General features: G+C 39.1%; 1 protein-coding gene across 1 annotated transcript in view; it reads right to left on the reverse strand.

Annotated features, from left to right (window-relative positions):
• Positions 1-1,208: 1,208 nt before the first annotated feature.
• Positions 1,209-16,511, reverse strand: part of OPRM1 (opioid receptor mu 1) — a 60,288-nt gene continuing 44,985 nt past the window's right edge. Inside the window, exon 4 of the mRNA XM_014738201.3 lies at positions 1,209-8,443. Coding sequence (XP_014593687.2) covers positions 8,405-8,443 — 39 coding nt within the window. The 3' untranslated portion in view covers positions 1,209-8,404. The remainder of the gene's footprint in view (positions 8,444-16,511) is intronic.

Genomic DNA, 16,511 nt, shown 5'->3' on the forward strand with positions numbered 1-16,511 from the left:
GTCACCATTTACTGATTCCCCTCTCATCTCCCTGAGCTCTGCATGAAGTACAAGGCAGCCTTTTTCCTCATGGTGTCCTTAGTTGCTCAGTTGCCAGCTGTCTCTAAGTGAGAAACCAGCCAGTCAGAGAACACTCAACATGATTGCTTCAGGATCAATAAGAGAACTAATCAAATTGATCTCCCAATTTCCTACTGGAAGCTTCAGACTTGTTATGAGAAAATGATACTTTAAAAGAGATCCTCATATTTTTATGTGCATATCCATACATACCAGCCAAGCTACCTCCTGGTGCAAGTAACTTCAGTGGACTGTCCCAATTCTTAGATTTCACTGGAATTTTATTGTAGTGAACATTACTTAAAAATAAATGGATCAGAACCATTATTAGGAATTGTATTGTACAATTTGGTTATGATAAGATTTCGTTCATTCTTAAAGAAGGAAGGATTTAATAATAAAAGTGAAAAAAGAATCACGTAATCAGGATTGACTCCACCCCCACTCTCTCCCTAGTAAATGGTCAAAGTTTATTAAAACAAACAAACAAAAATCATTGGGCAGTTGTTCCTGTAAACGCAAGTTTTTCTTACTGTCCTTATTTTTCCCCAATCCATGGAGAAGTTATGTGATTGATTCACAGGCAGCAAGGGGACTACTTGCTGAACACTTGCCAGGTTCTACTATTCGCAATATTGAGTTTACAAACCCTGAAAATAGCCTGATGTGATTTGGACCTAATTTATATAGATGCAGCAGCTTGCATGGAAAGTGCTCGGCTGGGTAGGAGGCCTATTGGTTTTCTCTGTTCCCTTGAGAAATAAGGGCCATGAATTTCCATAAACCTAATGAGTTTTGAGTTAATACAGCAATGATCAGTAGCAGCTTCCCCCTGTGTCAGAGCGCAGGGTGAGCCTGGGGGCAGATGGGAACAAATTGTCTCACAGCCAAAGAGAGTAACTGGAGGGCCTTGTTATTTTTCTGTTTTCTGAATGAACCCCTGAGGAGGCAGGAGCAGGCAATAGGAATCAGGTTTACCACCTGCAGAGCTGAACAAGAATCAGCTGATAGGTTTCTTGTGCTAGTCAGGACACTGGAGATTGGATTCTGACTGGTTCTAAAGTCAAAATGATGCAGAGAAGGGGACTATTTTTCGGAGAAATGGGGAAGGTAGGTGGCCCATCATGATGTCAAGCTATGAACAAAGATATGTCTCAATTTTCCACTTTATTCTGGAGATGACAACCTCCTACACTGGACATTACAAGGAGAAATCCATTCCGGAGAGAAAACAGAGGAACATGCACCTGTGTGATGACAAATATCCCATGGAAAAGTAAAAAATTTTGAACAGCAACAACAAATAAGCCAACAACAACCACAAAAACCCCCAAACCAACCAAGTAACCAACCAACCAACCAACAGAAACACCTCAAAGTGTCGGCAGATAAGGAATAGGCATTCTGAAACACCAGACTGAGCATTTCATCCAAATTCAGCTTATAGACGGGAACTCTTCTCCTTTGGAAGTCTCTGGTAGTCAGACTCCTTGGACTATAGTGTCCACTGATTTCAAAGCCTGTTGTCTTGACCATAGCAAGAGAAAGTCGTATGTACTATTCTGCTAGGAAAACGATAGAAATTAATACTGCATCTCAATACTATGCTGTATAATGGGAACTTCATGCAAATTGCATTTTCTTATTTTGAGAGAGTAAGAGCTCTAAAATGTCACTCAAAAACCAGTGGGATCCACAGGTATACCTCTGATGGGAGCTCCTTTGAGGGGTCCATGTGCCTGTCTACAACTGTACCTGGGCCTTCTTATCTCAGAACTGGGGACATCTGGGGAAGCCAAGTCTGTCCAGTCACTTGCAGACCAAAAGAGGCACCGACTGGTCTCTAGGCTTGGTTGTTTTGGTGTCATAGCAGTGTGGGGTGGTGACATTATGTCCATAACCGGACATGGCATGTGAAAAGTATCTCTGCATCTTAGACGTGACTATGTTCAGTTTTACCCAGACTCTGAGGAAAATACTTGTTTCCTTTATTTCTTCCCTTTATCTTCTTGTGTCTCCCTCAGTTTGTACCACTCCTCTTCTCATTTTCATTTGGTACTTTGTAATCCTGCGTATTCACTGAACATTTTATGACATCAGTGGGTAAATGCTAATTAAGTAAAACATTTATGTATTTGAAGCAAAGCCACAGAAATTTCTTTTAAGAGACTTGAAAGCAAATATGGTAGCCTGTTATCAAGACTTAGGTTCTTTCAAAAATCAAATTGCAAGGTAAGAAGAAGGAGGTTGTAGGCAATGGTTAAAATCATCTTTTCCTGGAAGATTTTTGCTGCTAAGCCTTCTTAGTACTGGGCATGTTACAATACTGAGATGAATTTTCCTCAGTTTCCAAAAGAACCTCTGTGCTCCTTTTCTGAAATCATAAAACAAATACACATTTTTCTTTATAGGCAATGTATATATCACTAAGAATGCGATGTTATTAGTTGGAAGTGAAGTAATAAACCTTTTTATTTCAACTATACTGATTTAGATTTCATGCACGTGATTGTGGCATGAGAAGAGAACTATATTTGATTCATAAGTAGCTTTGAATGACAACAAATCGTTGAGAAGTGCAACCATTGAGGTGTTCAGAGGTAAATTCAGTTACTGCAAAAATTGTGAGCTTCCCCTCTCATGAGATATACTTAATATTGCCGTTCTTTCAAAACCAAAACTGAAGACAACACCATCTGAAAAATATAAACATATCTGTGCTTACATTGAAATGTTGTGGGCTGTTATGATTAGTATTAGACAATTTTTATATTAGCATAGGACTGTTCTGTGTTGTTTCCACAATTGCAGAGGTTTACCTGAAACAGCCGGAAAACTATCTAGTGTGGCTGCTTGCACTCAACTGTGGTTTTGGTAGGTCCTGGTTGTAGTCTGATAGTATATAGAACCTTTGCAAGTTTGAATAGATTACTATCTGCTCTACAAAACATCCGAGCACTTTTTAGAGATAATCTCTTTGTATAAAGCACAGTAATGCCAACCATTTCCTCTGAGTGTCAGCAAAGTGTGGTGCCAAATAATTCAAATGGTAGAATGATAAAAATGAGTAAGCTCTCTTCTACCTTCCTTACTTCATATTGGTTCTATTTGACTCTTAACTTGCTTTTTACAGGTAAATAATAAACCTCTTGCATTATCTCAGACCTAGTAATACTCTCTAGGAATATTTTAATCTATTGCCATAGAGTTTTTTGTTGTCTTCAGGAGTATGAGGAACTCGTGGACATGAATGGATCAGAGATTTACTTAGTTTCTGGAACTTGGGGGAGAAGGAAGGAGCTCACCTCTCGTATCAGAAGAGATCATGGGACTGTTTTTTTCTAGATTTGGGGTCTGGGACATGGGGATATTTGAGCTCTAAGCATTAGTTTCCAGGTGGGTTGGCTGTGAAACGCAAACCTGAATCTCTATCAAAATGCAGAGGAAGAAATAACTCTCCTAATTTCCTAACTTTGTAAAGTTTAAGGGCAATTCCAAGTGCAGATTTTAATGGAGTTCTCACTTACTACAAGCTTATAGGTAACACAAAGTGAGTTGAATAAATATATTATTAAATTTGTATTAAATGTATGACAGGAAGAACTCCAGAAAATTGATCTTACTTTGAACACGTGCCTAGAGTCTCAAATCATCACATATTTGAGTCAAGAGATGCTTTCAAAGATTGATATGTTTAATTTTAATAATTTCTGAGTTCTTAAAATTCTTTTGAAAAGCATATGCTGCTATTCAATGTTATTTGAAAAGGTCTCTCGTTGATACAGGATGCACTTCCAATTCACCCTCAGTCTGCTTTTCATAATCCTATAACCTCAGCCTCAGTGGTTCTTATGTTTGGAGCCCAAGTGCCTAGGACACAATAAGGTTGGTTGAATTAAATTGAACTTGATCCATTTGCTGACTCTTTTAAGAAATGTCATGGCATTACATGATAAGAGCTTGAATATTTGCCACACACTGTAACACACTAAGCTTTTGGTATTTGGTTTTGCTTAATTTTGAACAGTTAGTAATGTACATACCTTCCTGCAGTTTTAGTATTTGGTCTCAGTGAAAAACATGACTATGGGTTGAAATTATTTATAATTAAATGCAACTGTCTCTTGGCTGGTTATCCCAAAGTTAGACCGTTTGATTGACTTGTCACTTAAGGCCCTATGGTCCTAATGGCAGTGGTCTTAAATATAATCTGGGTGCTGTATTCTGTGACTACGACTCCTGAAGCATCTCACACCAGTGAAAATATAGTAGTCAGACCAAGGCACTGATAAAGGTTCATGTTTGTTTCCATCCCTTCCCCTACCCCAAACAACATGGCCTATAAGAAAATAATGATGTTGAGAATCTAGGCAAGAATGTTGATGCTTCTACAATGGCAGTAAGGATTCCTCAAGACACTAATTTCCTGTTGGTGGATATTTCTATGAAAAGGGTAGCGTTTCTGGTTATGATCAACATCCAGAATTGCAGAGCCATAGCAGGGGCATGTGCGGCCAGTAGAGAAGCCAAGAAGCTGAGACTAAAATGTCCTATCCTTAGTTTGCTTTGGCTAGAGCACTTGAGAGTTTGGAAAATCCAAGAGGTAATATCAGCTTCTGCAGTATTCGGGGCTGAAGCTGGAGAAATCACCTGTGGGCCATCTCGTCTTGGTAATTGCTGGTAGACAGCAAATTTGTCTGTATAAACTGATTACCTTTGCCATATGAGAGAGGCAGCACACATCTTATCATTTCCAAGCATTTTGAATGAAACACTTAATCCAAGCATTACCAAGGGGATCTTGTTTTAGCTTTTGAACAAATAAATACACTTGACTTAAGTAAATATTTGGAAGCTTTGGGGATCTTGTGATAAATGTGGTCAGACAGAATCCTTTTGGAGGTACATTCTTTGTACCTTAGTTACGTTTCCTTCCTAGGCTTTGTATCTGTACTTCTGAATTTCAACTTTTTCCTGGATCCTGAGACGTAAATGGTGCATGTGATAGTGTTGGGAATAGAATTTTGTTAGCTTCTTTTAGGTAAGATTAAATAAGCTAATTGTGCCTTTTCAATAAAAAAATTTGCAAGTGAATGGATATCAGTTTTAGCAAAATATCACATTATCTAAGGAAATGAATATCCTCTTACTAACTCAAAGCTATTTTTTAGAAGAGTTTATTGTAAAACTTCCAACTGTCTATTTTGATATTGAGAACTGTTTCAAATGGCCAGATTAAGAGTCCTGCTTCCTCCGATGCACTGTTGGAATGCCATTCTGTCATAGAGGTCCTGCCTGGAGGTGCCGTCTGCCTTCTCAAAAGAGATCCCTCTCAGAGTTTTGAGCTAAGGCTCATCAGTGGTGGTTTCCATTGAATTCACCAAGTTTCTCTTGTTTTTATTGACATTGATAATTTTCATTTATAATTTTTACTACAAATAGGAAGCATTTGCTGCATTGTAAGCCAATATTTTTTTATATATTATCTCACTGATCCTGACCATAACCCAATAAGATTGCTATTATTGCCCTGCTCTTAAGAGAAGACTGAAGCTAAGAGGGCTTAAATATGTTGCTCCAAACCACAAAGCCAAAAAATGCCACAATGTGTATTCCAACACGGATGTAGGTGACTCAAAGCTCAAAACATTCAGCCCCTTCAGTAAACTCTTTTATTTGACATCATCAAATTGTTAATGTGGATCTGGAATATCACAGCAAAAGACTTTTTTAAAAAGTGTGATCAAACCTCCTTCAGAGGACCCCACAGTGAGGGTGTTGGCAGTAGATTCCAGGTAACTCGCTTTTGCCTTAGGTGAGTCTCATCTCTCTTCTCTGCTTTCTAGGGACTAGCAGGGAAAGAAGAATGCAGGAGCAAAATGACAGTGAAGGTGGAGACTAAAGGAGCAAAGGCCATTACCCACTTGGGATTAGAATTTCCACAGCAAGTAATCAGGTGAAGAAGCCAAATTTCCGCTTCACATCTACAGTCTGCATTACTGGGATGCCAGATAGGAAGAAACCCCATCCATAAGGATGAGGGTGAAATAAAAAGGAAGAACAAAGCAGAACATTACATTTTCTTTATCTTCAGATTTCTAAGAAACTTTAGCCCATCCAACGGGGTTAGGGCTGTTCCTTCTCTATTTGCCATAGAATTGCAAGATCTAGCAAATTTATGATAAAAAATAGTTTTGAATGAAAAATATTGAGAACACATTTATTACTTACTTTAGAATGTCTTAACAAAGAGTAAGTGATTAGGCAGAAACAATAATGGTTGAGAAACAGCCTTGTGAGCAGAGCTCAGTACTCCGTCATCCCTCGAGTGAACTCATGTTACTCTAACCTATTAAAGACAAGAATTTTCCTCCCCAGCGACTGATATACAAGTATTTTATTCTTCATTATTGTGTTTCATTTGAACTATCCCTTTTACCTGTGGAAGCTCTAGTAGTGTATATAGGTATATATTTGTAAAAGTATTGCACACAAATGCAGCTATTTAACACTTTAAAGCTTTTTCAGGCCCTGGTTTTAGTTACTTTGATCAGAACAAATATTAAAAATAATGCATATCCATTCTGGGACATAATATTTGAGAAATGGAGGTTATTAGAGGCAAATATAAGACTTAATCAGAAGGAAACATGAAAACATTTATCTTAGTTTTTGTTTTTCTCTCACGCAATGGGTACATGTGTTGGGTCCACGTGACTGCAGCCAATTGGATCTGAGACAGTAAATTGGCTCATTCTGGTCTGCAATGGTTGTCTTCTTGAAACATTGCCTTCGGGTGTCCAGTGCTTACTGTGCCTTGTTAAATTGAAGAACAGATACAAATTTAAGGTTGAGTCTTCTGGCAGCTTGCAGACTCAGGAATACTCTTATAACAGAAGATACTACCCTGTTTTCTACTTGCGTCTTCATAAATAACTACAATATGCATGATTCATTTAATCAATGCAGACAGAATTTCAAAGAGGAAAGCTTTTTGGCATGTGCCATTTGACTTGACTGTCTACATAGATCAAATAAAATGAGTGATTGGCAAATTTCTACCATATTTATACCAAAGAAAACCAGTCAAAGAGGAGGATTGTCTTAAAGAAACTACTTAGAAGACTGACATTTTACAAATGAAATCTTGACATTTAGCAAAGATCAAAAAGACCAACATATTGGTGATGACATTACATAAACACAATATTCTGGGGAAATATTTTGGGGTCATTGTTAATATTTCATGTCCAAGTAACTACAGAGGATTGAAAAGTAGATCAGCCGTTTTTATCTATGGTCATTTGAGTCTTTCTGTTTTGAAATTAAGCTTATTGCATCTATATTTTTAAAAAAGTTTAAACTGTTCTGAAAGTCAACAAAAGCATCTGTCATTTTATCATGCTTATTCAAAAGGCATAAGTGTTCTGAGCAGAGTCAGAAAAAGGAAAATAATATGCAAAGGGAGCATGCAGTGTGGAGAAACTACTGAGAAATGAAGAGTGCATTTTAATGCTTGACTTCCTGTGTAGAAGTGATGAGTTCACTGACCCACTGTCACCTTCTGTGAATACTTAGATGGGAGCAAAGGAATGGAACAGTTAAAACTGAGGAGCAAATCACTGCAAGCCTAACAATGGAAAAATCTCCCATTATGACTCCCAGGAAGTACTTGCAATGCACAAGAACCAAGCTTTCTGAAGCTGACATATTACCATGCTTCAGATTACCTTTCATCTTATCTTTTCCCTTGCAGTTTTGGAGCTAGGTATTCTTTTAAAAAATACAAAACCAAGAAATGAAGGTGGAAATGATGCCTTGACCAAAAGACGATTTTAAGGTTAACGTTAAAGGTGAAAAATAGAGCAAGTATTCCCTTAGAGAAGACTAGAAAGTCTTGGACTTTCCACACAAGATGCTTTGATCAGAGGTAGCATTTACTTTACGTGTTACTATGGTGAATTTAACAATCAATGATTTTTCTTTGATGAGGTCATAAATATTTGCTTGAAAACGAAATATTATATACAGAAGGGTCATCTTCCATGTGACCCCAATTCACATACCACAGTGCGTTTTGGTCCCATTGGGCATCTTCCTCGTGATTAGGTACGCAAGGTGGACTCGTTAGTGTGATATAGTCCTCTCCTTCCCAGTGCTTGATTTAGTTTGGATGTCCCTCTAATGTGCCGAGTGGAGTGGCCAGAGAGGAAAGAGTTTTGATGACTCAGAAGCAAGCATGTTCCTAGGAAACTAGAACCTCCCACACATTCTCGCAGCAATCTTCTTCCAAATATATGGTGGCTTTTAAGCTCAGTGAGGCTCTGAATGGCATGAGACCCACTTAGGGCAACGGAGCAGTTTCTGCTTCCAGATTTTCTAGCTGAAAGAGAAAGAAAAAAGACAGTGAGGATTTCAGATTTGGTTGTAGCACACATTTATTGGGTGTCTTCTGTGTGTCAGACCTGTATTGAGGACCTTAATGTATATTTTCACCTGCAACCCTCAAAGTTTTTCCTACATGTCAAGACATTAATTAATCTCTTGGGTTATTATGAATAATCTCTCGGATTGTTATGAATATGCTATTCCATTTGTATACACCAATGAATAAGAATTACATACTAGTCATCAAAGAGATATTATTGATGGCTTCCTTGAAAAACTATATTTTAACCCAAACCCCTCAGCTCCCTGTCTTTGACCTTCTTCCTCCCTCTTTATCCTCACATTATTCATGACTTGGCTAAAACGTCAAAAGTAAAACAATGCTTTTATTTTTTTTTTTGCAATACCTCTTATGTTCTTTATTTCTAGATAAAAAAAATCTTTATTTTTCACCCAATTCTCAAAATTATTGGAATTTTTTCTGAAGCAACTGATTTGAAGCACAGGGATTTCCCTACCCCAACCTCTACTGTAAAGCTAGCATATATGTTGAGCTAATAACATGACATTTATTCACACACAAAAAATGTGACTTAATTGTGAAGTGTGGCTTTCCTTTTCAAATAAGGGAGGAGGATTAGGGAAATCAAACAATATTGTAATTAACAAATAATCCTTGCTGTAATTGTTATTATTACTTTTGGTGAGAAGAAAAGGAAGCGTTTGTATAGTAAGTGTAAAAGGATGAGACATTCTTTTTCTTTATTTTGGTAAAGTCCAAACTTCAGGAAAAGTGCAAAAATAAGAATCGTACAAGGAACACTTCCGTATCTTTTACCTAGATCCATGTACTATTAACATTTTACCCATTCTCTTTATCATTTGCTTTCTCTTCTTTTTTCTTTCTCCTTCTACACATACACACATGCACACCCACACACATATACATATTATCTAAACGAATAATTTGATACTAAGATGAACTTCTATCTCCAAATATTTCAATATATTTTTCCTAAGAATAAGGAACAGAAAGATCGTAATCACCATGGGAGAGACATTCTGCCATGGGCCCTGAGGTTCCTGCACATCCTTGCTGACTGTGCCAAACTGCAAGGCTTAACTGTCCTCTGATCCGGAACAGCTTCTGCAGACAGCCACGTGGCGATTCAGTAGACTTAGGTGACCCCAGCTTTGATCACTGTCTGGCGGCTTGCTCCTGGGGAGGTTCATTTATTACTTGCCTCCAAAGGGGTTACGAGTTTATCTTTGAGTTCCTTAACTATGACACAACCCATTGTGTGTGCGAGTGTGTGTATAACCATCTGTAGTTGTGCAGCCATTATGTGTGTAGCTGCCATCCGGCCCCACTGCATCGCCCAGTGAGATCTGAGGGCAGAGGAGGCACTAATGCGCTAAAGCCTCTGCTGTTTGCTGTGCTGTGAACACTAAGCTGTCTGAGTTTTTGTCTACTTTGCCACCTATAGACTTGTGCCAAGACAACCTGCTTGTTTGCTCAGTCTTCTCCTTTGGAGTCTTGTTACTTCTTACCATTTTCTAAGTGCAGATGTTCTTCCCAAACTGACACAATGAGCAGGGTGCCAAGACAGACAACGGTCTTTTGGAATAGAAAAGGCAAGTGCTCATGGATGAGATTCGAGGCTATGAAGAAACTCCTTGGGAGCTGGCAGCAAATGTTCTGGCCCAAGTGGTACAGAAAGATGGGGAGTGAATGGTCCACTCTTGTCCTACCTGTTGATGAACATGATTTGAGTCAATGGATGGAGGCTGAGTGGTGAGGGATAAAATCTAACTGGCCTTCCAAATGGTGCCATGGTTGCTGTTGGCTCTCTTACGGACTACGGGACTAGGAGAAGTCTTTAAGCCCCACCAGGGAGGAAAGCACAACTTCACCCAGTTCAAGTCGCAACTAGAAACATCTAGAGGGCAATATGCCCCCATAGTGAGTACGAAAATGTACACTCACAGTGAGAGGGAAAGGAAGAAAGTCCAGGGATGCTTTGACCAACAGACTGAGGAGCTATTAGACACATGGTTGATGAGGGAATGAGGAAGATTATGCATTTAGAGGGTAAACGAAGCACCTAGGCTGCCTCACATGACAACCCATGCATTAAGTCACTATGAAGATTATTTAAATGCTACAGAATCATGCCCCACAATGAGGTTTGCTAATGTGGATTTCTGTTTCAATGATTATATTATGGCTATCCCAAGGAGACTTTCTTGAGGCCAATAAAATCCTATAAAATCCCATGGAGGAAGCTACTCAAAGCCTGAGGGCTGAAGATGCTATAGACAGGGTCTATCCTAGACAGAGTGACAGCCTCATTATGATCCCTCATCCAGTTAGTTGTTCACTGCCTACAGATTGACTTCACCCTACGGATGGGATTCCTTGGACAATAACCCTAATCAAGTATTGATTGAAATTAATAGAAGAGATCTGGTCCTAGCCCTGTCAGTATGTCTAACCCAAATTGCTGATAGGGTGGCATAATCACATGAAAATTGAGTGCAGCCAAAAATATGTTGAGCTGACAGATGAATTCTTGGGAGAGAGCGTCCACCAAGCATCCCGGAAAAATCTTGCTGACTGAGCTGAATTGCAAGTCCTAACTATCTTCTAACTGAGTCATTTCTGGAGTCACATAGTCAATTAAGAACCTTTGCTGTCCAAACACTGTGGGAACCACAGCACGATCACTTTGTGATTGTTTGCTCCTGGGAGAAGTGGATTGGTTTGTTTACTGCTTGCTACAAAATGTGCTGAAGCCCTGGCTCTGGGCTGCTTTGCTGCAGTGCAATCCACTGTGTACGTAGCAGCAATCTGGGTCCATTGTGTTGCATCATGGGACATGTGGGCAAGGGAACCAGTGCTCATGTGCTGATGCTCCTGCTGTTTTCTGTGCTGTGAGTAGTAAACTATTTTCTCTGGTCCATTGAGTCACCTTATCTATTTTTGAAGCCCACAGAGTTGTAACAAGCCAACCCACTTGCTCACTGAGATATCTCCTTTGGAAACTTGTAACTCCTCATTTTCTGAGATTGGACTTCTTTCTAGACAATGACCACAGTACTGTTATAAATTTCAGTAAATTTGACACTTGACATAGACACAATATTTTAATCTACCATGAGTTTTCCAATATTGTCAACAGCTTTTTAAACTGTTGTTTTTCCAGGAAGTCAACTAGCAAATCCCCTTGGGCTAATTTTCAGCCTGTTTTGAAAAACAAAGCTTTGAAAGGCTCAGGTTCAAACTGAAGCTTATTTAAGGCACTTTTAATCTCCATCCATACAACGATTTGAGTGTGTTTCCTATCCCTGGTAGGAATGTAAGAGATTATCTTTTCCAATTTCATCCAACTTTGGAAGGAAACAGAAGTGTTGAGAGGTGAAGTGACATGCCCCAGAGTATTGGTTGAGGAAAGCTGGTTTAATATTTATACTTTTGTGCTTTGCAGCCACTCTCTTCCACTTCCGTTTTCTCTTTCCAATTCGTGATGCCATCCAAAGTTGCCCTTGAAGCCAATAATAGACCTGGGTACTTTTGAAGCTGATCGGAGTTTCAGCCAGTAATAGGCTTCAAAATCTCATTCATTATAGAAACCATGAAAACAGAGCCACAGAAAAAACTTTGGGAGTTGATGACTCATAGGCAGAGTTCTCCATTTATCTAAAGAATAGAGAATTCATCCCCTCTTCCAAGCTCCATTGCCAAACTCAGACATTTTGGGATCTAGAGCGTAATCAGGGGTCAAATTTCAGTGAGGGAGAATTCAAGGAGAGGTGGAATAATCTGGCAGTTCAAAGGATCCAGACTCAATATGATGTATGCTTCCTCTTGCTTTTAATATGAATTTACTTTGTTCAATATAATAAATCTTTTCTCTCATAAAAGGAAGCTTTAGTGGTTGCTTTTGTTGTCCATTAGGAGAAGCTAGCCCCCAGAGTCTGAATGGTGTAATCTATCAAACCCGGAAATGAGCCCTAATTCGTTGGCCTTGATCAAAAGAGGCTGAGAAAGCCTTCTTTGCGAAGAGATCCCCTCAGCAGCCACTGGCACGAGATGACAAACTCACGCAGCTTGTTACCAGCATCCTGGTACCAGAACTCATGTTCCCTAGCTTCCGATCTTTTGTTCTTTCACAAGACAAATTGTAATTATTCAACCTTTGCTATGCTTCTCACAGTTGAGTATAGTGAGTTTTAAAGGAAACCTATTTTCCTCTAAGACGTTTCATTCCAAACAAAAGAGTGTGTCAATTACAAGGCTTATTCTTAGCAGTGTTCAGGTTAAGCGACGTAAAGCACATCCCAAGGCTGCACAGACGTCCTCCCTCCTGAGGACTGTGACCAGAAAGCGGCAAGCTTCAGAGCAAAGCAAAGCAAAGCAAAAGTGAAATCCCAGACAAAACGCAAGCTGTTCTATTTTCAGAGACAGGCAGTTTCAGTATCTTGTTTCTATTTAGACCATATATTATAAATGAGTGTGACTAAGAGATCAGCAATCAATTTTAGAACCCTGGTGAATTGCCATGTATTCTATTAAAACGTTGAATTTTGAATAGATAGGCACATAGATTTGTGCCTCACTGAGACCTACGGTTGAAACTGGGCTTTTTGAAACTGCTTAGTGAAACTTTCATTCTCTTAGGTGTTACAAGGCATTCCTTGAAAAACTGGGTCTGTGCTCAAGTAAGTTTGAGAACTTGAGCTTAAAAAAAGAAATATAAACTTATATATAAAACAAAAGGCAGGGGGCCTTTCCCACGGCTGAGTGGTTAAGTTCATGCGCTCCACTTCGGTGGCCCAGGGTCTCGCCGGTTCGGATCCTGGGTGTGGACCTAGCACCGCTCATCAGGCCACGCTGAGTTGGTGTCCCACATAGCAGAATCAGAAGGACCTACAACTAGAATATACACCTATGTACTGGGGGCCTTTGGGGAGAAGAAAAAACAAAGAGGAAGATTGGTAACAGATGTTAGCTCAGGGCCAATCTGGAAAAAAAAAACAAAAAACAAAAACAGGGCTGGCCTAGTGGCACAGTGGTTAAATTTGTGTGCTCTGCTTTGGCGGCCCCAGGGTTCAGCGGTTCAGATCCAGGTGCGGACCTACACACTGCTTATCAAGCCATGCTGTAGCAGGCGTCTTGCATATAAAGTAGAGGAAGATGGTCGCGAATGCTAGCTCAGGGCCAGTCTTCCAGAGCAAAAAGAGGAGGATTCACAGTGGATGTTAGCTCAGGGCTAATCTTCCTCAAAAGCAAAGAAACAAACAAACAAACAACTAAATGCAGTGTACAGACACACACACACACACACACACACACACATTATAGGGCTTTTCAACGCCTTTAAAATGTTAATACACAGTATCAGTTCCCATGACCAAAATAAGATATGCAATATTTCTCTAAAGAGCTATTTTTTCATGGACCACATGTCAACATTTCACTGTAGCAGTGTTCTGTAAGAACCTGGTAGAACTTGTAAAAACTAAAAACTTTATGAGGGAATCATTTGTTCTGATTCCTTAAACATCAAGTCTTAGCACCTGGATTCTTGCAACATCCCCTTTCACGCAGGAAGATGCTGATGCTTGAACATTAGAGGCTTCCAGTGACAAGGAAATCCTTGTATCTCAAAGCTTAGAAAATTCTTTATTTGGTTGTATGGAAATCCCTTTCTATCCATTGGCTTTAATTAGAGGAGCTGTATGGTATAAGTCCAATTCCCTATTCACATCCCTTTTAGTATCTGAAGATAACTATCTTGTCCTGAGTCTTCCATTACTGAGATAATTATGGGCAGTTATTTCAACCATTTGTCATACTCAGGAATTTTAACTCCTTGCACCCTTTTGGTTGCTCGTCTCTGAATATGATCTAATTTGCTTATTCCGTTCCTCATATTAGAGTGAGGCTAAAATTTCTTTGGTTCTAGACACTAGACTTCTGTTGATGCAATTATCTCTAATTACTACAGTTGAGATAGCCTATATCATATTGCTAATCTATGAAATAAAGTGTGACTTTTTTTCATATTTGCTATCACTCACCTTCTCTGCTTCCATAGTTGGATTCTTACACTAAAGTTTTTCTCTGGTAACTACTATTGTTTTAGTTTTTGCTTACTTTTCTAGTATCCTTTCCTTTCCTTTCATCCACGTTATTCAGCATTCCTCCATTTACTGGGACTCTTTAGTTGAGAATGAGCTAAAGTTTATAAACCTTATCTCGTTGTACCATTATATCCAGATTATAATTCAACGTAGTATACTATTACAGAAATTAACAAGAGCTTGTCAATCTCTTGTTAAAAACATTATCCACACTGGGTTTGCCTGATTTCCCTGTCCTCTAAGAAATTAAAATCTGTTTTGCCATAATTAATTCTTAGAGAACTTATCTTGCCTTCTAGAGATTACTGCTTCCTTTCTAACTGCTCTCAAAATATTTATTTTTTACTTTTTTTTTTTTGAGGAAGATTAGCCCTGAGCTAACATCTGCTGCCAATCCTCCTCTTTTTGCTGAGGAAGACTGGCCCTGAGCTAACATTTGTGCCCATCTTCCTCTGCTTTATATGAGGGACACCTGCCACAGCATGGCTTGACAAGTGGTGCGTAGGTCTGCACCTGGGATTCGAACCAGTGAACCCCAGGCCACCACAGCGGAACGTGCAAACTAAACAGCTGCACCCCTGGGCCGGCCCCGTCAAAATATATTTTAATAATATGATCTGGGTTCTAAAAATAATCAGTGCAAAGTTAAATATTCTGTGTGATTTTCAGTTGCTACAAAGTTACCATTAAAATTGAGACTTTACTTTTTTCTTCTAGTTTTCCGGGACTACTCCCTCGCTTCTTTGCTTCGGAGGTTACGATTTGTGTTTCATTTACAAGCTCCCTTAATGTTTTAAGATCGCCCGGACATTTGACCTCATTCAGAGCCTCTCAGTGTTCTCTAACAGCATCTTCACCTTTCCTGGCCTTTCATTCTTTCCTAATAATCATTCAGGGTGAAGATCTTTTCTCTGAAAGAGAAGTTTGAAATAAAATAAAGGTTGAAGAATTGCGCTTTCCTCGTCTTCCAATAATGTTGAGTCTTATTCTTTGCAACTGGTTAGCAGTGCCGAAGAAAGCTTTCTTTTCAGAAATCACTATGATGTTTTAGAGATTGAGACTAATGTCATGACACCCGGGGTTTAGTTCCAACTCGCAGGCACTTCTTTAAGGGCGTGCCAACTAATTTGGACCTTGATGTTTCTTCACTTATCAAACACGGTTTCTCAGGTTAGATTCGTGGTTCTCAACTGATTTTTACTGCAGTGGTTTTCAACTGATTTTTTTGGCAATGTCTGGAGACGTTTTGGCTGTCACAACTGGGGTTGGTTGGGTGACACTGGCATCTAGTGGGTAGAGACCAGGGAGGCTTCTAAACATTCTACAGACACGTCCCCCACAACACAGGATTATCTGGCCCAAAATGTCACTAGCGCCAAGGTTGAGAAGCCTTGTGTTAGACCAAACTTATGATTTCTTTTAGCAACAGTACTTCGTTCCTTTGAAATTTTCTCTATAAGAGCTGTAATTCAACTTCTTGAGGAACAGGGATGGGAGGAAATGAAGAGTAAAGCCTCATTGAGTGGCTTAGAACAGTAGTATTAGCCAGTTGCCTGGCACCGTGCTATGTACTTTGCATGGACAATCACATATCACCCTGACGTCAAAGCTAAGTATTAGCTAATATAGTTATCACCATTCTTACCGATGAGGAAATTGAAATACACAGTTTCAGAAACTTGCCCAGAGACATTCAGTGGTGGAATCTTGTCAGTGGTAGAAAATGGTTAAATAAGTGAACCATCAAAATTTTTAAGATTTTATATTATATCTGCTATTCTTACCTAATTATAAAGTTTCCCCTTCCTGCTTATATTTTTAAATTTACATGTACTAGAGTTATGTAAAAATATAGTTATCTTTCTCTTTAATCACCAAATTTTTCTTGAACTCAATTTGAAAAGACTCTCACTATC

The sequence above is a fragment of the Equus caballus genome, chromosome 31 (genome assembly GCF_041296265.1).
Source record: "Equus caballus isolate H_3958 breed thoroughbred chromosome 31, TB-T2T, whole genome shotgun sequence".
Lineage (NCBI taxonomy): Eukaryota > Metazoa > Chordata > Mammalia > Perissodactyla > Equidae > Equus > Equus caballus.